This window comes from Haemorhous mexicanus, chromosome 17 (assembly GCF_027477595.1).
Source record: "Haemorhous mexicanus isolate bHaeMex1 chromosome 17, bHaeMex1.pri, whole genome shotgun sequence".
Taxonomy (NCBI): Eukaryota; Metazoa; Chordata; class Aves; order Passeriformes; family Fringillidae; genus Haemorhous; species Haemorhous mexicanus.
Window position 1 is genome coordinate 718,426 of NC_082357.1, and position 24,357 is coordinate 742,782.

Consider the following 24,357-nt stretch of genomic DNA (forward strand, 5'->3'; position numbering starts at 1 on the left):
CCCCAGCTGTCTTTGGGACCGATGCCTGCTGTGGGTGGCAGCAGCACCTCCCATGGCTAAAGCATCTCTGTGTTGACTCACTGCAGCAAACAGTTTGCTCTCTTGCTTAGGGGAGAAAGCAGGCTTGGTTATTTGTCACAAATGCCCATCTTCCTACGCTCAATTCCCTGTCCATGATTAATGCCAGGCGCTGCAGTCATGGCAGGGCTGCAGCTGGTGCTTAGGTGGCTCCTGTGCCAGCCTGAGTGCTGAGCTGGCAGCATCGTCCTCTCAGCACCAGAGGGGAAGGTGGCCCCGGGCTCAGAGCAGCAGGGCAGGCAAATGCCATCCTCGTGTCCCCACCAGCAGCCTGGGGAGCGCCAGTGCCCGGGCACGGAGTGGCTGTGCCCACTCTGCTCCCTCCTTCTGGAAAAAGCAGCAAGGAGAGGGATCCCATGGTGAGCAAGGAGTCTTGTGCTGCCCAGAGGCTCCACAGGGGGACAAGGGCTGAGCCCCAGTCCCTGCTGGCATTTCACAGGGACAGAATCCCCTCAGGGAAGTGCACAGTGCAGGGGAACACACGCCCTTCAGCTGGGACAACAGGAAGCATGACAGAAAGACTTTGAGTCCTTGTGTGGCAGTGCTGGAAACAGGGAATCAGAGCCCAGGCAGGTTTTTAATTGGAATGGAATTGAAATTACAGGGGGGACAAAATTCAACCCTGCTTTGGTGTAAAGAAAGGGGCTGGGGGATCAGGGAAAAAAAGCCCTCCAAGCTTCTATGACAACTGCCACAGTAAGAGCCTACACTGCAACTTAACTTAACACATTTAAAGCTGTAGAGAAACAATGAAACCCTAAACTTTATTTTACACCAGGTGCAGGAGGGCCATTCCCAGGGGAGGGCAGGCACAGGGCCTGGGGTTGGTCCAGTGCTCCCATGGCCTATGCATCCAGTGCAGGATGAAATGAGTTCAGCCAGCCCCAGTAACTCCTCCTCCTGTCCCCTGGGCTCCAGGGACCACTAAAACCAAACCCTTGTCCAAACCTTTCTTGGGCCAACATATTTAATTCTGGTTATCAAGGGTCCTGATGCCATCCAGGGTATCTGTGTCCTGAGAAACCATGTATCCAGAATAGTTTGGGTTGGAAGGGACCTTAAAAAGCCCATCTCATTCCAACCCCCTGCCATGGGCAGGGACACCTTCCACTATCCCAGATTGCTCCATCCAGCCTGGCCTTGGACACTTCCAGCAATCCAGGGGCAGCCACAGCTCCTCTGGGCAACCTGTCCCAGGGCCTCCCCACCCTCACAAGGAACAATTTCTCCCCAATACCGAATTTAAATATCTTCTCTTTTACTTTAAAACCATTCCCCTTTGTCCTATCACTCTCTGTCCATGTAAACAAGACACACTCTCTCTCTTTAATAAGCTCCTTTAAGTACTGGAAGACTGAAATGAGGCAACACTGAAGGCTTTGCTTCTCTGGGCTGAACACCCTCAGCTCTCCAGCCTGGCTCCAGAGCAGAGGGCCCAGCCCTGGAAGCATCCTTGTGGCCTCCTCTGGACCCACGCTGTGTGCTGAGCACCCACCATGATCCTCCTGCCCAGTGGGCACAGGAGCCCAGGGTGGGCACTCTATCCCAAGGAGCAACAAAAAGGAAAATGAGTAAGAGTAATGTTCATCCAGACTTCACCAGAGCCACAGTCCTCAGCAGGGCCTCCCAGGCACACACAGTGCAGTGCTGCTCTCCCAGGCACACACACTGCAGTGCTGCTCTCCCAGGCACACACAGTGCAGTGCTGCTCTCCCTCCCAGGCACACACACTGCAGTGCTGCTCTCCCTCCCAGGCACACACAATGCAGTGCTGCTCTCCCAGGCACACACAATGCAGTGCTGCTCTCCCAGGCACACACAATGCAGTGCTGCTCTCCCAGGCACACACAATGCAGTGCTGCTCTCCCAGGCACACACAATGCAGTGCTGCTCTCCCAGGCACACACAATGCAGTGCTGCTCTCCCTCCCAGGCACACACAGTGCAGTGCTGCTCTCCCAGGCACACACAATGCAGTGCTGCTCTCCCAGGCACACACAATGCAGTGCTGCTCTCCCAGGCACACACAATGCAGTGCTGCTCTCCCAGGCACACACAGTGCAGTGCTGCTCTCCCAGGCACACACAATGCAGTGCTGCTCTCCCAGGCACACACAATGCAGTGCTGCTCTCCCAGGCACACACAATGCAGTGCTGCTCTCCCAGGCACACACACTGCAGTGCTGCTCTCCCAGGCACACACAATGCAGTGCTGCTCTCCCAGGCACACACACTGCAGTGCTGCTCTCCCAGGCACACACAGTGCAGTGCTGCTCTCCCAGGCACACACAGTGCAGTGCTGCTCTCCCAGGCACACACAATGCAGTGCTGCTCTCCCTCCCAGGCACACACACTGCAGTGCTGCTCTCCCAGGCACACACAGTGCAGTGCTGCTCTCCCAGGCACACACAGTGCAGTGCTGCTCTCCCAGGCACACACACTGCAGTGCTGCTCTCCCAGGCACACACAATGCAGTGCTGCTCTCCCTCCCAGGCACACACAGTGCAGTGCTGCTCTCCCAGGCACACACAATGCAGTGCTGCTCTCCCTCCCAGGCACACACACTGCAGTGCTGCTCTCCCAGGCACACACAGTGCAGTGCTGCTCTCCCAGGCACACACACTGCAGTGCTGCCCTCCCAGGCACACACAGTGCAGTGCTGCTCTCCCAGGCACACACACTGCAGTGCTGCTCTCCCAGGCACACACAGTGCAGTGCTGCTCTCCCAGGCACACACAGTGCAGTGCTGCCCTCCCAGGCACACACAATGCAGTGCTGCTCTCTGAGGCACACACAGTGCAGTGCTGCTCTCCCAGGCACACACAATGCAGTGCTGCTCTCCCAGGCACACACAGTGCAGTGCTGCTCTCCCTCCCAGGCACACACAGTGCAGTGCTGCTCTCCCAGGCACACACACTGCAGTGCTGCTCTCCCAGGCACACACACAGTGCAGTGCTGCTCTCCCAGGCACACACAATGCAGTGCTGCTCTCCCAGGCACACACAATGCAGTGCTGCTCTCCCAGGCACACACAGTGCAGTGCTGCTCTCCCTCCCAGGCACACACAGTGCAGTGCTGCTCTCCCAGGCACACACAATGCAGTGCTGCTCTCTCTCCCAGGCACACACAGTGCAGTGCTGCTCTCCCAGAAATGCAATGCAGGGCTGCTCTCCCAGGCACACACAATGCAGTGCTGCTCTCCCAGAAATGCAATGCAGGGCTGCTCTCCTAGAAACACAATGCAGTGCTGCTCTCCCAGGCACACACACTGCAGTGCTGCTCTCCCTCCCAGGCACACACAGTGCAGTGCTGCTCTCCCTCCCAGGCACACACAATGCAGTGCTGCCCTCCCAGGCACACACAGTGCAGTGCTGCTCTCCCTCCCAGGCACACACAGTGCAGTGCTGCTCTCCCAGGCACACACACTGCAGTGCTGCTCTCCCAGGCACACACAGTGCAGTGCTGCTCTCCCAGGCACACACAATGCAGTGCTGCCCTCCCAGGCACACACAGTGCAGTGCTGCTCTCCCTCCCAGGCACACACAATGCAGTGCTGCTCTCCCAGGCACACACAATGCAGGGCTGCTCTCCCAGGCACACACACTGCACTGCTGCTCTCCCAGGCACACACAGTGCAGTGCTGCTCTCCCAGGCACACACAGTGCAGTGCTGCTCTCCCAGGCACACACAATGCAGTGCTGCTCTCCCAGGCACACACAATGCAGTGCTGCTCTCCCTCCCAGGCACACACAATGCAGTGCTGCCCTCCCTCCCAGGCACACACACTGCAGTGCTGCTCTCCCAGGCACACACAGTGCAGTGATGCCCTCCCTCCCAGGCACACACAGTGCAGTGCTGCTCTCCCAGGCACACACAATGCAGTGCTGCCCTCCCTCCCAGGCACACACAATGCAGTGCTGCTCTCCCAGGCACACACACTGCAGTGCTGCTCTCCCAGACACACACAGTGCAGTGATGCCCTCCCTCCCAGGCACACACAGTGCAGTGCTGCTCTCCCAGGCACACACAGTGCAGTGATGCCCTCCCTCCCAGGCACACACACTGCAGTGCTGCTCTCCCAGGCACACACACTGCAGTGCTGCTCTCCCAGACACACACAGTGCAGTGTTGCTCTCCCTCCCAGGCACACACACACTGCAGTGCTGCTCTCCCAGGCACACACAGTGCAGTGCTGCTCTCCCAGGCACACACAATGCAGTGCTGCTCTCTCTCCCAGGCACACACAGTGCAGTGCTGCTCTCCCAGGCACACACACATTGCAGGGCTGCTCTCCCAGGCACACACAATGCAGTGCTGCTCTCCCAGGCACACACAGTGCAGTGCTGCTCTCCCAGGCACACACAATGCAGTGCTGCTCTCCTAGAAACACACACTGCAGTGCTGCTCTCCCTCCCAGGCACACACAGTGCAGTGCTGCTCTCCCAGGCACACACACATTGCAGTGCTGCTCTCCCTCCCAGGCACACACAGTGCAGTGCTGCTCTCCCAGGCACACACAGTGCAGTGCTGCTCTCCCAGGCACACACACAGTGCAGTGCTGCTCTCCCTCCCAGGCACACACAATGCAGTGCTGCCCTCCCTCCCAGGCACACACAGTGCAGTGCTGCTCTCCCAGGCACACACAATGCAGTGCTGCTCTCCCAGGCACACACACTGCAGTGCTGCCCTCCCAGGCTGCAGTCAGGAGGGGACTGCCAGGACAGCCATGCCTTTTGCAGGGGCCCCTGCCCTCATCCCCAGGTACAAATTGGTACCAGCTTCCAGCTTCCCAGGCAAGCAGCAATGTTAGCCTGGGCAGGGAGCTCAGAGGCCACAGTGCACAGCAGCAGAGTGGTGGCTGCTCCATGCCTGAGCTCCTGTGGGATCCCTGCCAGCACTGCTCCTCCTTGGTGCTGTCCCAACTCCCTCCACAGCCCAGAGGAACAGCCTGGTCCTGTCTGTTCTGAACAGACAGGAGATGAGCTGAACTCCTGCACCCACTGCAAATGTCCAGAGCAACCCTCTGCCATGGCATGAGATACCCTTCAGTTCATTCCCACTTCTGCTCATCCCCAGCTCCCTGCTGCTTCCCACTGCTCATTCCTGCTTCTCCTAACTCCCTGCTCCCAGGCTGCTCAGGGCCAGCTCTGCGCTCCCTTCCCAGACTGGCATTTGTTATATGACCACATTTCTCCAAAGTGCCTTTCCAGGATTCCCTTCCTTTCTCTGCACTCCGAAGTATTAAAGCCCCTCCACCTGCCTGAAGCTCAGACTGAATCCACTGGCCAAACTCCAGGGGGAATATTTTATGAGTTTGCTAAACAGTTTCAATGGCTCAGCCCCACTGCCAGGATACCCCAAACCAGCACCAGAATCTTCTTTAAATATGCTGTGTGTAAGGGAGATCACTCCTCAACTCTCCAGAGATCTGCCTTGGACAGGATTTGGGGTTTGAAGTGACAACACCCTGTTCATGACCCCTTCTGGAGGGCTACACTCCCCTTCAGCCTCCAACCTGCACCTGCCCAAAGAGCACCCACCCCACAGACCCCAGCATTTGTCTTTCACCCTCCACAGCTCTGCCATCCCACTGCCACCAGAGATGTTGGTGATGGTGTTTCATCCTTTCCCACAACCAAAGCTGGGGGCTTTCTCAAAACCTGTGCAGGTGGTTTTGGGACAGTTTCTTGCATCACTGAGTATCCCAATGAGTATCCTTTATGGACAGGTGGTCTTGGCATTGCTTTTCCTACCCCACAGCTCCCTGGTGTCACTGGCACCATCTCTTTCTCCCTGCTTCCCATGTGGATCCTCCTCCCTGTGCTCAGCACTTGGAACCTGAGCTCCCAGCTGAACAACTCTCAGCCACCACAGAAGAAGTCAAACACGGCCTATATGTGTGTGATTATCATCATTACTACAGCAATAATGTCTGAGGGAAGGAGGCACTGACATGAGAACCTGGCTTAGGAACACATCATGCTTATTATGATGGTCCTTAATGCTTCCAAAATGTAAATACTGATTTCTAGAGCCTTAAAACCACCAACATTTTATGAGATAATGATTCAGCAAGGAAACACTTTCATCTAAGTGCTGGCATGGCAAGATTGGAGTCTGGGAGATGAAATGTTCTGCTGTGAGGGCCAGGTGACAAAGAATTAGCTGCGGAGACAGCTCTGTGTAATGACTTTGAGGCAAAGCAAACAGGAGCTGCTGCTTTCTGCGAGGTGGTTTCAAAGGTTCCTCCTGTGTTTGCACATCTGAGCCTGCAGGACAGAGGGTGGGGGCAGCCTTTAATCCCAGCTGGAGCCAGAGCCACGAGGTACCTGCTTGAAAGGGCTGTGGGATCCTGTGAGATCCTGTGGGCTCCTGCTGTGGGATCCTGTGGGCTCCTGCTGTGGGATCCTGTGGGCTCCTGCTGTGGGCTCCTGCTGTGGGCTCCTGCTGTAGGATCCTGTGGGACCCTGGGGGATCCCTCTGTGGGATCCTGTGGGACCCTGTGGGCTCCTGCTGTGGGATCCTGTGGGACCCTGTGGGCTCCTGCTGTGGGATCCTGTGGGATCCTGTGGGATCCTGCTGCTGCAGGGCACGCTCTGAGACAGCCAGTCTCTTCTGCACGGCCACCATGCCAGGGGACAGGAGGAGACAATCAATGGAGAGCATTTTGTCACTACAGCTGGGGCTCTCCTGACACCTCAGAGTGCCTGGCAGATATTCCCTGCTCCCGAGTGACAGCTCCCTGACAGCTGAGCAGTGAGGGGGGAATGAGGGCAGCTCCCACTGCGAAGCAGTGACACTTTATTAAGCCCAGGTATTTCAGTCTGCATTTGCTAGGGGGTTTATGAGTGTCATTACTACCAACACTTCTTTCTGCTTTAAAGAAAATGAGTTCCTGACACTGAAGAGCAAATATGTGCCAGGGGCAATTAGCAAACACACCGGACAACTTCAGTTCCTGTCAAGAGACTTCCACCCAGCCCTGTCAGGAGAGTTATTACCTCCTGTCCCAGGAAAGCCTATCCCTGTCTATGAGCATGGTGTCCTTGCCCCTGGGTCCTCAGCCAATGGCTCCTGGCTGCCTTGACAGAGAAGTCAGGGCCCTGTGTTAGAAATTTGGAAGGACCTCTGGAAGCCTGGATATTCTAACAGCATTACAGCTGTATCAGCACCTTCCAAAAGTGGGGTGGCAGAGGAGTGAGCAGCTCAGGGGCTGGACTGATACCACCCCATGTTTCTTCCCCGATCTCTACAAACTCTGGTCAGATCCCAGACAGAGCCAAGCTGCAGCCAGGGCTGCACTGGGGGAGGCATGAGCCCAAAGTGCATCAGATGAGAGTTGCTAGGTCAGGATAAACCATTCTGACATCTGAACACACTGTTTTGGAAACACAGGAAGGCACCTGTACCTGTTCATGTGGGATGGCCGGAGCAGTCAGTGCAGGTGAGGATACCTGTGCACATGTTGACTAACAGCTGCACTCGTGGCCATTCCCAACATGCCAGGTTCCTTTCTCAGGTTTTTCAGCTACAGGAGCTGCTGGTCCTTCCTTGGCTGGTCTCTACCCCTTTCAGTTCTCAGTTGATGTAACTTTTCTTAAGGATAATGTTTCAGTGTTCTTGACTCAGGCTGCATCCCTCCATTTACCATGGAAGAGGGAACATCACCTCCTAGACTAAAGACCAGGAGACCCAGCTCCTGACACGGGCCAGCTCTTACAGGAATATCCATAAGCACCATCACTGAAGCCTTTGCAAGCAGAAGGACATCCCCCAGAGCAGGCAGCAGCTCCATTCTGGGCATCTCTGACTTCCTGTAGCTGAGGTCCAGCTGCACTACACCTCCCTGTGTGCTTTCACTGCATCTTGGGGAGATCTGTACCTCATGGATGGACTGGGAGGAGGGGAAGGGCCATCAGAGGCTGATGGGCGAGGGTGGACACATCTCCATGCCCTTGATCAGCACTGGGATGTTCCAGGAGCTCAGGAAACACCCACCTGCTGCCTGAGACAGACTGATGGGAACTGTGAGGTGAGGACACATTTCCATTTCTGAGGTGAAGAGGCAACAAAGGAAGGAAAGGAGTCACTGCAGGAGACACAAAGAAATTCAGCAGATGGAATATCTGCTATCCACTGAGGAAGAGGGCACCTGATTAGAGAGAGCTGAACGTGGCAGGAACGGAGCAGGAGTCACTCCCAGGACAAGCAGTAACAAAACTCACTGCTGAGATTTCTGGCATGTGTGTCTCCTTTTTCTGCTTTCAGGACCAGCACCTGCTGTGGGAGAGTCCCAAAGCCTGACACATGAGCAGGATGGCTCTGACCCTGCTCCCACAGGGCTTTGGAGGCAGGTGAGCCAATGCCTCAGAAGCCAGAAAAGGAGAAGGAGAAGCACAGTCAAATTTGCTCTGGCACATGGGAGCTACACACTGCCAGACTTCTCCCAGCTCCCCACCCTCATTGCACAGATGTGTCCAGGAACCACCACAGCTGGGCTCAGCTCTTTCCATGCTCTGGCTGCTCGCCACCACCTTGCCCAGGGCTCAGGGAACTGTAAATCTGGGCTGTGGAGCTGCTGCAGAGGAGCTGTCTCAAGTCCTCAGCAGGGCCACCCAACCTCTGGCATTTTCTCACAACCCTCGTCTGCTGAGGAAGACGAGCTCCAGCCCTGCCAGAAACTGAAGGGCTCCAGAGAGAGCCCCTGGTCCAGCCCTGCAGATGGTTCCAACAGGCACGGTGTGGCATCAGCTGGTGGATCAAAAAGCCAGATGGGATAGGGGCAGGGGTACCAGGCCACATCACGGACACAAACTCACCCATCACAACCCCAAAACAGCCACTGAGGAGTGTAAATGGGCTGGGCATTAACCAAAGCCACAGTGTTATGACCAGGCACTGCTGCTGGGCCAAACCACGGAGGTCCTGGTCTCGTGGCACAGAGAAACAAACTCCCATAAAACATCCTGTATCTACAAGAGCACCAGCAACCCCACTCTGACCCAGAGCTCCACACCTTCAGCACGATGGGAAGACCATGTTCTCCCATTCAAGGTAGAGAAACACTCCTCATTTCTCAGAGGAGCTTAGTTATAAATACAGCATCACAAACTGTTGCTCCCGACCACCAAAACCACAGAAAACGATAGGAAATCTGAACAGTAAAAACTCTTTAAAGATTTCTTCCAAATCTCCTAGTTCAAACCTCCCCAAAGCTTCAGCTGGAACTGAGACATGGGAGATGCTTCAATCTGTTCTAAACCTGCTTGTCAGACTCCTCACAAACACAGCACTACACTCAGGAGCACCAAAATCTTGGACAGCTGTTGGGAGAGGTCACACAAACACGACCATGAGCTCTTTGCCTAATGTGTGTTCATGTTGTTGTGGCATCCACAATGACTCCATAATCTCCTGTGATATTCCTCTGATCTTCCAGAAAGCCATGCAGGATTAAACAGATATTCTGTATTTCCAGAAGTCTTTATCTGCCTGAGGTCTTGGAAAGCTGATGAGCTGCTCAGTATGGACCTAGAAACCAGCACCGAGTTTTACAAACTCTTGGTGGCATAAAGAGGAATCAGCAGACAACTGAAGAGCATCCACACACTCCACACTCGCTCTCCCAGGATGGACAGAGAGCAGGCAGATCTATACAACACTCCCTGACACAGCCTGTCAGCCCTGGACCTGCTCCCTCTGAGGCCAAGCCCGACTCAGACCGGGGATGCTGCCACGCTGCTTGCACTGCTGGGATGCTCGGGAAAGCAGCAAAGACTGAGCAGGACAGTGAGCTTTGGAAGAGAAATCCTCAACCCAATTCCTTCTGAATTGTCCAAAGCCATGCTCCCCTGACAATCCTGCCCATCAGAGCACTGTCCCACAACTTCAATTCCACCTGTGTTTTTTGGTTTGGTTTTTTTTTCAGAAGAAAGGTGATAACCTGAAGACCTTCACTTCCCCAAGCAAAGCAGGAACAACACAAGGTCCCACAGGCGACGTGCTCAGCAGCACAGCACATAATGCAGTGCCAGGGCAGAACCCAACCTCTCAGCAGGGCTTTTAACAGAGTTAGCCATTATCCAAATGATGATGGGAACAAACCTGTCCATCCAGCAAGCACAGCCTTCTTACCTGGAAGGTGCCATGCTGTGGCAAGGTTCTGTTACCTAATCCACACACCAAGCAGTCAACTGCTTGTGTTGGTGGAGTGGTTTACAGTAACTTTCTCATGTCCATAGCTCCAAAGCCCCCTTGCCCTTGTCTCCCCCTGCAGCTCACAGAGCTGCACCAAGCACAGCGGGTGAAGACAAAGGCACCAGCAGCTGTGGGAGATGCACTGCTGTGACACACAGCGAAACCCTTCCATTCTCCAAGGCAGCTCAGCTGTGCAAACCAGGAGCAGAGGGAGCCTGAGGTGGGAAAGGTCACCAGTGCACCCCCCTCTCCCAGCTCTGTCCCCCAGGCTCAGTCAAGCTGTCATGGTTCCTTCTGACCTGATGGAAGGATTTGCATATGCCCTGAAGCCAGCATGACTGACAGCCCTTGCACTGTTACCCTCACTTGTGTAATTGCAGCAGCTATTCTTGTACACTGAAATGTCTAATCTTAGCAAGCCATGGAGCTGCTGGGTAATATGGACCAGCCGGGAATTTCCATGCAAGTACTCACCACGGCTACTGGCACTTACTTTGGCTGGTAAAAGTCCTTCTTGTCGGCCGACCCCAGGCTCTGCAAGACACAAAAAACAGACGTGTTTATTTTTTTAACCCTTTGCCAAGCCCTGATCACTGATGAGGATGTGTGGGGAAGCACTGAAAGGCAGGAGTCTGTTATTTTCCTGCCCGATGGGTCTTAAGTGTACTGGCTGGACAGGACAGCTTGGCCCTCCAGCCATAGGCAGTACCCACAGCACCAAGGATGTAAAAATAGAGAATTAAACTAGAGGTGAGAGGATGCATTAGATGTGAACTCAATGTACTCAGGCATGTCTGTGTCTCCTGCAGAAAAGTGGCACCTTGTGTCAGGAGGGAACTCAAGTCCTGTCAAGTCCACCCAGCTGGAAAGAGGACAAAGTGCAGGGTTTGGTGGAGGGGCTGAGCCACCACCACTGCAAAGACCCTCTGGCAGGTCAGGGGCTGAGCCCCCAGCCCAAAGTTTTCGGCCAGGAGCAGGACAACAAAATTCTTCTGCCAGGAAAACTACATCAGGCCTCAAGCACATGCAGAATAGAAAGCAGAGACAGCCCTGATGCTCACTCAGGTTCCTGTCCCTCCAACCCCACCCCCAGCATGATGGAATAAACTCTGAGAGCACCACAGATGGGCTGTGCCACGATTCCCTGTGAGACCCCAGTGAGGCCAAGCCTCCCCATGGGGCCCCTGGGGTGCTGGGCACCGCACAGACCCCACGTGGGGTGCATGGCCAGGTGTGTGCATGGCACACACAGAGAACAGGTGTGCAGCTCCTCACGCCGTGAGGATGAGGCCACGTACCCCACACACATCCCAGTCTGTCCCCAGCACGCTTTGTCCCAGAGGCACCCACAGCAGGGCCTGGCCCTGCTCCAAGGCCCCAGTGCAGGACAGGAGCTCCCTGAGCACAGCATGGTACCTGCTGTGCCGAGGGATGTGCAGGGCAGGCTGTGCCCAGCGCAGGGGGATGCCCATGGCAGGCGGCACCGGGACAGACACACACAGACCCACCAGACCCGGCTGTCACCAACGCTCTTGCACTGCCACAGCCCTCTCCTCCTCCTCCTCCTGGTCCCGGGGATGATCCTTGGCCGTGCACCTCGCGGGGCGGAGGGCAGGGAGCAGCAGCGCAGGGTGGCCCCGCTGCCGTCCCTGTCCCCGCGGGTCGGTGCCTGCAGGAGCCGCTGGCTCCGGGGCGGCTGCTGGAGTTTTGCTCCGTGGTTGCCAGGCAATGGCGAGCTCCGACTCAAAACAGAGAGCAGCGGGGCCGAATGCTAATCAGGCCCGCAGGAACAATCCCAAAGCTTCCCCTTGCCAGCCAAAGCCAAAGAGAGCCCCCACCAAAGCCGGCAGGGAGAGCAGGACCCCAGCTTTGAAACAGACAGGGATCCACTGTCACCAAAACAACCAAAAGGGAGCTCTGGCCACGGCAGCAGGATGGGGATGTGGTTCAGTGATGGGTGACCTTCTCCATGGCACGGAGACGTTGGTTGGTCACCAGTGCAGCGGGGAGGCTGCAGCCACCCCACGGCACAGGGCACGACAGTCTGTGTGTGTGACATCCTGATGCTCAGCCCAGGGCGCACAGAGGCCTGCGGGTAGAGCTGGGAGCACACAAGGAGCAGCTTCCCTTTGGGGTGAGAAGCTCATTGGGAAGGGCTGCAGCTGTGGCAGGGGAGGTTTAGGTTGGATTTTAGGAAAAGGTTCTTCCCCCAGAGAGTGCTGGCACTGCCCAGGCTCCCCAGGGAATGGGCACGGCCCCGAGGCTGCCAGAGCTCCAGGAGAGCTTGGACACCGTTCTCAGTCACAGGGTGGGATTGTTGGGGTGTCCTGGGCAGGGCCAGGGGTTGGACTGGATGATCCTTGTGGGTCCCTTCCAGCTCAGAAGATTTTGTGCTTCTGTGGTTCTAAGATGTCCCCTGCCCTGTCAGCATGCAAGAGCTCTGAGCAGCCCCACCAGTGGAGATGGGATGGGGACAGCCCCTGGCTGTCCCTGCTGCTCCTCTGAGCCCACAGCAGCAAGGAGCTGCAGCAAAGCCCCACGAATCAATGGCCAGACACCAAATTGGGCTGATCCAATACTGGCACAACCTGCCCAGATAGGTGGTGGATTCTCCATCCTTGGAGACATCCAAGATCCACTGGACATGGTCCTGGGTGTCCAGGATCATCCAGGGTAGGTGATCTGCACTGAGCAGGGGGTTGGGCTGAGAGATCTCCAGGAGATCCCCAGATCTCCCAAACCACTCTGTGCATTCCTGAGATAGCAGAAACTGCTCAGGGTGAGTGAGGGCAGCTGAGTGATGGGAGCTGTCCTGCAGGCCCAGAGCACACCCAGGAACAGCTCCATCCCTTCCAGCACAGCATTCCCATATGATATTTCCTTACTTCCTTAAACTTGCACCCAAAACCCAAAGTGTCCGGGGAGGATGGATCAGTTTCAACAAAGTTCATGAGCCACAACAAATTCAGTTCCTTCTGCTCTCTGTGCTAGTAGGGATAATGGAGAACTGCTGATACTTGAGGAGAAATCACCCACAAACAGTGTTCTCAATGCCACTGAAACAGCATCTGGGTAACCTGCACCTCACACAGCCAGACCCTCCACCCAGCCACAGTGGAGCCACGGAAAAAGCTCCCACCAATGCCACAGCCAGTGGAAAACTAATATTTTAGATACCTGAGATAAAACAATGAGGAACGAACTTTGCAGAGAGACTAAAAAAACCCCAACAATAAACTGGGCAGTGATTACAGCAATGATCAGACAAAATTACTAATTTTAATGCTCATGAAGATAATGGCAAATAAGGAGGAAAAGCAGAATTTCAGCAATGTGTCCAAGGAATTGGGCCTGGAGCAAGACCAGGAGCTTTGATCAGCTGGTGGCTGTACCAGCACCCCAAAGTCTGCCCTTGAGCCATCTCTTCCCACTTGGTGTCTCAGTTTCCCCATACTGCTCAGGCACAGCCCTTTGCCTCCTCACTCTCTTTCCAGAAGAGAACAGGACCATGCCCAATAGACAGATGGAGTTGCACAGGTCAATCCCACCCTGCTGCAATTTTGTCTCCTAAGCAAGCACAAAATCAAGGTGGCCATGGATCCAGAGGGCTCTGGGAGAGCATCCAGGAAAGCATAATAACCACCAGTGAATGGAGCAGAGCTTGCTGGAGGCCTTTCCAAGGGCAGGGACATCACAACATCCTGGTAGGAGCTGGAGCACTGAGAGAGCTCAGAGCCCTGCCTGGGAAGATCCTCCTCATCGGGGGATTGGTTAATGAAGAGGTGAATGAGGGCTCACGCAGGGAATGGGGCAGGCTGTGGGCAGGACTGGCCCTGGGCACTGCCCGCTGTTCTGTCACACACAAAGGGACAGCAGCAGCAGCAGCAGGACTGGTTCAGTGCCACCAGTGCCACCTTGGTCCCACCAGGTATCACCGTCTCAGCCACATCCACCAGAGGGGAAGGTAAGGGAGAAGTGGCCAAGGGAAGGGTGGGATGTTAGGAAGCAGGGTCAGGCAAAGGGAACACACATCCTGGGCCTTAGGAAAAATGTCCTGTCACTGGGCTTGAGCAGATTGTCAACACCTGCAAGTGAGAGGGACAGAGCATGTTTTACAGCACTCACTAAACAAACCAGTGTAGAGGGGACAGGTCCTGACCTTACTGGGAGCTGGGACTGGCTTTTCTTTTCCTGACTGTTCCTGAAGCCTGGGAACTGAAAGAGGCAGAGTGGCAGAAGGTGGCCTGGTGTTTTCCTGTGCCTTCTGGGAGGAAAGATCAATTCCTCCAGGACTGAGAGGGTATCTGCAGGCTTGTATCAATGCAAATAAAGAATAAAAGTTTAAATGGCAGCCTCTGTGCATGCTCTGCTCCTGGATGGTCTGGAGGAGTCACTTCTGGAGTGACTGGTTGTGGCTCCTGTGCATCAAGGCAGAGCTGGGGATGGCAGAGAGGTGCAACTAGAGTGTGGCTCAGCTCCCAAAACAATCTGGGTGCCTCACAGACTCCCAGACACCTCCTGCTGCTGCTCAGGGTGCTGGGAGGCCCCAGCCATCCTGAACAGAGGGAGAGGAGCATCACCCAGCTCCAGGTTCCTGGGAGCCCCACGCTGCAGCGTGAGTCACTCTCCGGGACCCACTGCTGCTCCTCGCTTGCTCACTTCACTGATGACTCAGGCCTGAGGAAGCACAGTTTAAGTCCCTTAATGAAATAATTGTTATCAGCTTGTCTTTCTAAAGCAAACACCTCAAGCGAGGCTCGCAGCATCTCCACTCTTTCACCCTGAGACACCGAGGGGAAGCACTGTGGGCATGGGCAGCCCAGAGGCACCTGTGGGGGCAGGAGCAGCCCCTGCTGCCCTGGCACGTGGCACGGGGCAGGGCAGCCACCAAAACTTCCCAGAACATGTGCTCCATCCCTCCAGTGCCCCAGCAGGGCCAGGAGAGGAAGGTGGGATACAAGGGTGCTGTCCCAGATGATGCATGCCCCATCCCTGGAAGTCTCCAAGGCCAGGTTGGATGGGGCTTGGAGAAACCAGGGATAGGGGAAGGGGTGGACTTTAAAGGACTTTAAAGCTCATCCTGTCCCATCCCATGGCAAGGGGTGGGACAGGATGAGCTTTAAAGTCCTTTCTGCCCCAAACCATTCCTTGATTCTATGAATCTGGGCCAACAGGAATGCTTGAATTTTCTCGTTCAGCTTCACTTTTCAGGCACTAACTGAATAATTTTGTGAGTTACACAATGTAGGTAAGGTAGCAGCCCAGATTCCTTAGGCCAGCTCATCTCCAGAGCCAGCCCTGCTGGTCCCTAGTCAGAATTAGCACAACATGCTGCAGACAGAAATGATGAGTGATTTAAAGGAGTGTGCTGAATTTCAAAATTCAGCCATGCTAGGAAGATTACAGACCTGGGTTTGGAAACAAGGATGTTCACGGATGGGCTAAGACAGAGGTATTGTTTTATTTATTTCTTCCTGCCAGCAGACATAAATCCTGTTGTACTTTTTCCTCCTGTAAATGTTGCCAAGCATAATCTTGGCTCATCTTTTTTTCTAGGCAGTGTCCCTGGGAGAACAAAGCTATTAGCAAGGCTGAAGAAGCCTCATGCAATTATTTAGCAACTATACCAAAATAATCCCCAAAGACCGGTGGCTGCTCACAGGTGGCAGCTTTCTAAGTCACTCCAATGAAATCTGGCTCAGTAACTCCCAGAGTAATCAATGCCCACACAAACAAACCAGAGGAAAACTGAGGGATGACTGATTTTTCCATGCTGGAAGAGGATTCTGCAAAACAAGCTCACAAGCCATTGCTGGCTGCAGGCTGTGCTGCCACACTGCCACTGTCACCCGCTCACCTGCCAGGACCTCAATGTCCCTGAGCTGCACTTGGAGCTGGGCTGGGCAGACTCCAGGGGGATTTGGGCACAGGCAGGAGGTGCTTGGCCCTCCAGGGCAGGGCAGGGTTTGGGGACCATGGCTGCACAGCCTGTCCCCCCCATCTCTCCCAGCTGTCCCCCTGGATCCTGGTGGTTCTGCTCCCAGGCACAGCCATTCCCCAGGCTCTGTGTATCTGCAGCATGCTGCAGTTATGAGTAATCAGGAGGTGATGCCTGACTGTCGGAAGGGGAATAAAATTCAGAGCCTGGGATGTGAGTGGTTGTTTGGGAGGAGGAGGAGGAAGGAGATGGCAGCCCCCACCTCAGCTCCCACCATCCACCCAAGCAAGGGCTGGAGCAGGGCCAGGCTGGGTACTCCACGCGCCCCATCTCCCTCCAGCCCTCTGGCAAGGGCTGGCTGAGGAGCCAGAGGGCTCTGGGAATGCTGCCTCCCTTCTGTGGACTCCAGCACCCATCCTGCCTGCCACCTGCCCCCAACACTGCACTCCTCAAATAGCCCCAGCACTGCCAGGGCCCCCAGCTAATACAGCCCCAGGCAGCCCCAAAACACCAGCTGAGGCCAGATGAACCCTCAAATCCTAAAACTTGAATTTCAGGCTGGATGAACCAGATTGCTGAGCTGAAAATAACAGAGGTAACTCCTGCCTCCAGTGTAGGTGCCAGCCTGGAGGGAGCTCCAGGCCACCAAGCTGGGGACAGCCCAGATTCCCAAAGGCCATCCTGGATGGAGAGAGGATCCTGCCCGTGTGCTGAAGTATGGAGCACAAGGAATGGAGAACTGGAGTGTCTTAATGAAGTGTGGGTGACCCAGCAAAATGAATCTGGTGGCAGCAGAAGGGGCAGGTGGGGCAGGCAGTGCTGCCCAGATGAGAATGGCTGGCTCAAGGAAAGGAGAGAAGAGGACACAACCCTCTGGCAGTCAGAGAAGGATCTTTGTCAGAGGATGGTATTTTGGCAAGGCCAAAGCACCCGTGGGACCATGGGGAGGGGTGTGAGCCCTCAGCCCCAGCCTCTCACCATCGTCACCCTGCCTATTCCTGCCTCGAATGCAAAGGATCTGAGGAGGGGGTGGCAATCCCCCTCAGACCTGACCCAGCCAGGGAGGATGCCAATGGCTGCAGCACATTCATTCTTCCACAGCTACCTCATCCCAGCCAGCTCAGAGCGGGAGCCTGACCCAGCTCACACTCGCCTGCAGACAGCCCCGGCCCCGTGCACGCACACGGGGCAGTGATGCACATCCACGCTGGGCTTTGAGTCCAACAGAAGGTGAAAAACAAGCTGGAAACCAGAGAAAAGGGAGTTTGGACCACTGAGGGGGGAAGGAGGAGGGAAACTCGGCTATGCACACGTGGTACACTGAAGCAATCCAGAGAACAGAAGCAAGGCCCTGCAGCCCCCCCAGCAGAGCAGCAAACCCCACACTCGGAGCTGGGGGGCTCCTGGTGTCCTCCAGCACCTGCCCAAGACACCACAGACCCAGGGGGAACAGGGGCTGTTTCAGTGTCCCCCTGCTGCCACAGCCTTGTTGGGACACCAACCCGAGCCCAGCCCCTCACAATGCCAGGACGTGTGAGCAGGTGAGCACCACCCTGCTCCAGCTCAGCTCAGCAGAGGCTTGGTGGCCATTCTGCCACCCATCCCCACAGCTGGGACCCAGGAGGGGAGGCCTTGGTGTTCTTCTAGGGCCTGAAATACAAACATAAACCTGTTTCTTTGGAAAATGGGGTGACCACCAAAGGGTGCTGGGCACAGCCCAGGCTCCCCAGGGAAGGGGCACAGCCCTGAGGCTGCCACAGCTCCAGGAGTGCTTGCATGGCTCTGCCCATGGTGGGGTTGTTGGGGGGTCTGGGCAGGGCCAGGAGCTGGGCTTGGGTCCAGCTCTTAGGTCCAACTTGGGTCCAATCCCTGTGGGCCCATTCCAGGGTATTCCATGATTCTGTGATCCCCACCCAGCCTCTCTCTGAGCCCCAGGGCCGTGATGGGATAGGCTCTCTGGGACAGCAGCCACATCACCAGCCCCTCACTCCGAGGCATGTGTCCACAGCTCAGCCTGGCCCTGACAGCAGGTTGTACATTCTTCAGGGCCAGGCCAACCAGAACAGTGTCAAACTTCCCAACATCATTAATTCTGTTTTCTCTTCTCCTCCAGCTCGGAGCTCACCCCTACAGGTGCAATGCAGAGTGGAGCAGGGATCTCTGCTGAGGCAGGAGGAAGGAGCCAGGCCCTGGTTCCACAAGCCATGACAGCATGGCTCCAGGGACCCCCCACCCCCACCATCTCCCTCCCTCAGCAGAAACACCCACAAAACTGGGCTGCCTGCAGCACAGACCCTCACAGACCCTCAAGGAACTTGGGGTTCCTTGTCAGCCGTGAAGGGAGGGCCAACCCCATCCCAGCCTGCCCTCCTGCAGGAGGAAAAGCGAGTCTGCTCATGAGCGTCTGCCAGCACCCTCATTAAACAAGTCCCTCTGCAGTCCCTCCTGCCTTCCCACCCCTTGCAGCATCTCCCCAGCCCCGCTTTCCCCAGCTGAGCCTCTTCCCAGCCACGCTCCCTGTGCCAAGGGGAGCTCACCCACAAACCCCTCGCAGCTCACACCACGCTCAGGCTGACCCAAGCTTCAAAGCATTTCTTTACTGAGAGCTCATCCAGGAAACTTTGTTTTCTCCACTCCTATTGTACTGCTGCATGCCTGTAGGAACTCATTCATGCACAGACAGCCACGCAGGCACGCACAGGCTCTGTGCTGGAGTCTCCCCGTGGAAGGAGCTCCCGGAGCCCTGCCAGGGCCGCCACAGCCAGGCCCTGCACTTGCTGCTTCTCCGGATGGAAGAACTTGTCCAATTACTGGCAAAACCACGGGAGCTTGTAAACCTGCCAGCTCCACAGCACCCAGAGCGACAGGCACGCCCAGGCCTGGGCACCTTGGCCCCGTGCTGCCAGTCACCCAGCGCTCCAGAGTGGCAGGGAGGGGGGTGCAGGATGTGCCAGGGAGCCCCAGGCACAGCCTGCAGTCACCCATGGCCGGTGGGCTGCACACCTCCCTTCTCCACCTTTTTTTTCCTTCTTTTTCGTGATTAGAGCCTGCAAACTATTACAGCAGCTTGGAGCACGTCGGGAAGGAGCTGTGCTTGGGCTTAAGTGTTTGCAGGATCAGGGCTGAGCTGTGGAGCTGAACTGGCTGCTATTTATAGTGGGAAGACCTGAGCACAGCACGTGCTGGAAGGGAGTGTGGCCGGGCCTGTGTTCCCACTAAAACCTGGTGGGTTTTTTATTTTGCCTCGTTTTGGGGATGTCAGCTGCCTGATCTCATAATTGCATTCATGTGCTGCCTGGTAATTACAAATGGTCTTGTTATTTTTTAATCTTTGGGCACACTAGGTCGTAAAATCTCAGACTGGTTTGGGTTGGAAGAGACCTTAAAGCTCATCCTATCCCACCCCCTGCCATGGGCAGGGACACCTTCCACTAGACCAGCTTGCTCCAAGCCCCATCTACCCTGGCCTTGAGCACTTCCATCCTCCTATATGTTTATACTGGTTTATAGGTGAAGTTCTGTCTTTCATCACTGGTTACAAAAATAAAAAAGCAGGAAAAGAAGCTAGATCTGAGTAGTGAACTCGCAGCTCCCAGGACCTGCAGCTAATTAACCACACCCTGTCCTGCAGTGTGCACTTCACACGCAGCCCTGCCTGCCCGCAGCCTGGCTGGGTGCCAGCAGCCTGGCAGCAGCTCTGCCCGGCTAATTACAGCATGGGGAGCGAACGAGGGTGCCCTCCCTGCCCTCCCATCCCTCCCTTCCCCGAGTCTCCCAGGGGCCCAGTGAGCAGCACAAGGATGAGAGTCCCCCGAGACTGTCAAGGGTGTCCAAGGGCACTGACCCCTCCAGGGGTAGCTGGGCAGGGAGCAGACCTGCCCCCACACCCCCACCGTGACCCTACCCCACTGCAGAGCCAGGCTGCTGGTCCTATGCCATCCCTGCTGTCCTTCCAGCCACCCCACCTCTCCTTGGACAGAGCTCTGCCTCTCCCTTGGCTCTCCTGCTGCCTTCATGCACCCCCAGCACTGGGGAACCCCTGCAGTCTGCCTGGAAAACCAAGCTCGTGGGAATGTCCCTCTCCTCCAGCAGCCTCAGCCCCTCGAGAGGGACAAGGCACAGATGTAAGAGGACCACAGTGGGCTCCCACCTCCATGCCTGGGGTTTGCTGCCCCACAGGGGAGCCTAAGCACCACAGACCCTCCCCAGCAGGCAGCGATGCCATCCTCTCAGTGGGCATGGCCAGGACCAACAAAGCACAGCACCCTCAGGAAGTGTCCTCTGTCACCAAACCACTCCTGGGGTAACACACGTGGAAAATGGGGAGGATCTGAGCAGAGCTGGGATCCAGGGGACCTGGCTGGTCGCCCACCACAAGTTATAAACAGCCACAGCACACACGACACCTGCAGGGACACGAACAGAGCCCAGCCCTCGCACAAGGCACAGAATTCTACAGGGCTGGGATGGGTTGGAAGGGACCTTAAACCTCATCCCACCCCCTGCCATGGGCGGGGACACCTTCCACTGTCCCAGGCTGCTCCGAGTCCTGTCCTACCTGGCCTAGAACATTTCCAGGGCTCCAGGGGCAACCACGGCTTCTCTGGTCAACAACATCCACCCAGAGTTCAAAGCACCACTGGAGAGCAGTTCTCTCTTGCTTTTGGCCCTGAAAGTGGCTCCCCAAGGTCACAGAGCATCTGACTCAACCAGTGTAAATCAGTGACTCCCCACTCCCCAGGAATGTGGCTGCCACCACCAAATTACCTTAACTGCTCCTAGCCCTGGAGGAAGAGCAGGGCTGTTTGCAGAATGACATGCCTACCACAAAGCAAGGATGCTCCTCACAGCTCTTCATCGTCCTCCTCTTCCTCCTCAGTACGCAGCACTGGGCCCAATGCATGGGAAAGCTGCTCCTCCTGCATTGCTCATGTCCAGGGAGCTGATGGGGCTACAGAAGGCTACAATATGCTCCTGGGGTGCTGCCTCTGCTTTGTCTCAAGGCAACAGGAGACAAAATATTGTTTGGTCAGGACAGGGACAGATGTGACTCAGAGGGAGGACCTGAGCTCCACAATACAGAGCACAGACATAACAGGAACCACTTCACTACCTGGGTAACACTGAAAGGTCTGTTCTGAGCACCCCTGTGCCACCATCACTGGCCCAAGGAAACTCCTCTAGGCCTAAAAATGCACTTTTACTCTCAAGTCAAAAGTGTTTGTTTGTTTGTTTGTTTTAATAGGGCTTGTAACACATCAACTGACCCATATCAGAGCAGCAAGCTCTCTGAAATTCATATGAAGCTGTGGCTGCCCCATCCCTGGAAGTGCCAGGTTGGATGGAGCTTGGAGCAACCTCGGATCGTGGAAGGGGGTGGAATGAGATGAGCTTTAAGGTCCCTTCAAGATGGGTCCCTTCCATTCCAAGCCACTCCATGATTCCAGGATAATATGCCACAGGTTTTTGGGAGCACAACCAATGTGAGCAGAGAAAAACTTACAAGAACTTTATCTATTTTGGTTGCATGCGAGGCTATAAGAAGAAAGAACCCCTGGAGCTTTGCAGATTTCTCTTGGAACAGCCTTTCCTGAGGGATGCAGGCACTGGCTCAGTCCTGGCAAACCATTTCTCATCTAGACAGGAGGGAAGAAGGAGCCAGGGGATGAGGGTAGCCCTCCATCCCCGCAAAGCACAACGGCTTCCTACAAAGCCACCCCGTCTGGTAGGAAGACTGAGGACAGCAGTAAGGTAGGGACAATGATGACCTTGCTATGTCCCCAAGTCCCCCTTCCCAAGTGGAAAGGGACCAGGACAAGCAGTCCCTCACTGCTCCCACAACTGCATCCATACCCTGAGCGTTTACACAGGCTCCAGTCGGCCAAGCACCACCAAATATTTAGGAATCAAACTCCATAAAGGACACACAAGACACACTACAGAATAAATTGAGTACATTAGAAAAAGCCCAGAGAGGAAAAATAGATTTTTGGAACATGTTCTCAATCTCATTAATTGGGAAGACAGCCTTAGAGGGGGAAAAAAACGATTATATCCTCCCCAAACCATTATCCGCTCTTCAGAGTGTATCATATGAAAACAGTTATATAAAAGAATAAATTATATTTGGAATGGCAGGAACCCCAGAATAAAGCTAGGAACTCTGATGTTCCCATATAAAGATAGGAGACAGTTATCTGTTCCAAATTTTCCAGTTTTCTGCTGCGCCAATTCAAATTCACTACATACCAGCATGGCCATATAAAGGGGACTCCACCCATATGAGCTTGGAAAGAGCAGTAATCCCCCAAACTATCAATTTAATGTATGGGGATAGAAAATGAGGGAAGAATGTACTCCCAGAAGGAGCGCTCTGTTAACGACATGGCACAGGGCTCCAGAACGTGCACACAGGAATATCATTTACAGGGACTTCTGCCTTGTGAGACCCGTGCTGAAATCGAGATTTCTGCACGCAGACACCATCGATGCTGCAAATTAAATGTCCGTTTCCAAATCCAATGTGAACTTTATTTTTGTTTTATTTTCTGCTATTTGCTCAGTGTCACGTTTCTTGGCCGGCACTAGGAAATCATCTCTTCCTTGGGGGTTTTTAAATTAATTTTCAGCCCATCTTGCCTGGACTCCCCTGAGCAGCAGAGGATTGAGGATGCCTCAGGGCAGGGTGCTCTCAGCCTGACCCCCGTGGAGGTGCTCCAGTCCCAGCCTGGGACACGGGTGCTGACCACAGCACCCAACCACGCAGGAAACCCCACATGGGCAGCCTCAAGCTCCCCCTTACCCTGCCCTGGATCTGAGGTGGATAAAAATCCTCCTTTTTCCTGGATTTCTGCAGATGCAACACAGCACTGGCAATGCTGTTAGCATGGGCACATGGCACTGGTGTGGGCTGGGGCACAGCAGCAAGGGGCCAATGACACAAACACGGGAGGCAGGATGTGACCCTGAACCTGGCTACACACTCCCAAGCCCCCAGGAATGTGTTGTCATGTTTGAAACTGCACAAGAAGCTGGTTCCTCGCCTGAACTACACAAACAATGCACAAAGTGCAGGTGGTGTCTTTCCAAGTTTTCTTTCCTGTTTGGAGTTCCTGCACAGAAGATGCAGTGAGTGGCCCAGCAGCTCCATATTTCTCCCACCAGACCTGTGGAGCTACTGCTCACAGCAGGAGGCAGGAAGATAGGAAGGATGGCCAGGAGATGGAAATACGGGCCAGGAGATGAAAATGAGGGCTACAGCCCATCTTTCATCAGTTTTTAAACCCGCCAAGGGCTAGGCACCGAGACCCCTTGTCACCAGTCTGAAGCTTCCAGTCCCTCTCCCTGGAAGGGTTCAAGGCCAGGGCTTGGAGGAACCTGGCACAGTGGAAAGTGTCCCTGCCCGTGGCAGGGGGTTGGTACAACATGAGCTTTAGGTTTCCTTCCAACCCAAGCCATTCTATGAAGAAGCAGTCTGAAGAAGAAATTATTTTCTCCAGCTCTACCAATCTAATAAAAATCATTACAAAATAAAACAAAAAAAATAAAACCTAAAAAGTAAGAACCTTCTAGAAAGCACCTCTTCTCATGCCCCAAGACCCTGATGAGGACCAGCAGCTCCACGTCCCAGCTGCCCCGCGCCATCGGCACCACGCGGCGCTGGCGCCGCAGCCGGCAGCGCCCTGGGAAGGAGCCGGCAGCCAGCAGTGAGCCCCGTCCAAGCCATCAGGATGGATATGAAGATAAACCAGGTCAGAGAAGTGTTTCCATCCCAGCCAGACAGTGACTAAGAGACGGCATTAATTTGTTACTCAGCCCAAGTTTAACTTTTCAGACCAAGAAGAGCCAAATGGTCGTTCCAAGTGAAAAAATACTGCAGGATGCATTCCTTTGCCCTGTTCCAGGAATACCCAGGGATTCATGATTTTAAGATGGAGTTGACAGCTCTTTCATATATCACTAAGAATAACAAACCAACCTTTCTGTTTTTCTTTTCATTCCCCAAATACTATTTACTGGTTGCAAGAAGCCACACGTCATGTTCACACAGCGCTCTGGGAAGGAGGGGCTGGACGAGCTCCACGTGCTCTTAGTGCAGCACATCAAACCACCACAGACAACAAGAAGTTGTTTTATTGGCAGTCCT

The 24,357-nt window shown here is 55.0% G+C and overlaps 1 protein-coding gene across 9 annotated transcripts in view; it reads right to left on the bottom strand.

Annotated features, from left to right (window-relative positions):
- LOC132335131 (ankyrin repeat and fibronectin type-III domain-containing protein 1-like) overlaps positions 1 to 24,357 on the bottom strand; it is a 260,717-nt gene that overhangs the window by 71,591 nt on the left and 164,769 nt on the right. For all 9 annotated transcript variants that reach the window (XM_059861329.1, XM_059861330.1, XM_059861327.1 and 6 more), the window contains one exon: positions 10,767 to 10,807. In XM_059861329.1, the coding sequence (XP_059717312.1) occupies positions 10,767 to 10,807 (41 nt within the window). The remainder of the gene's footprint in view (positions 1 to 10,766; positions 10,808 to 24,357) is intronic.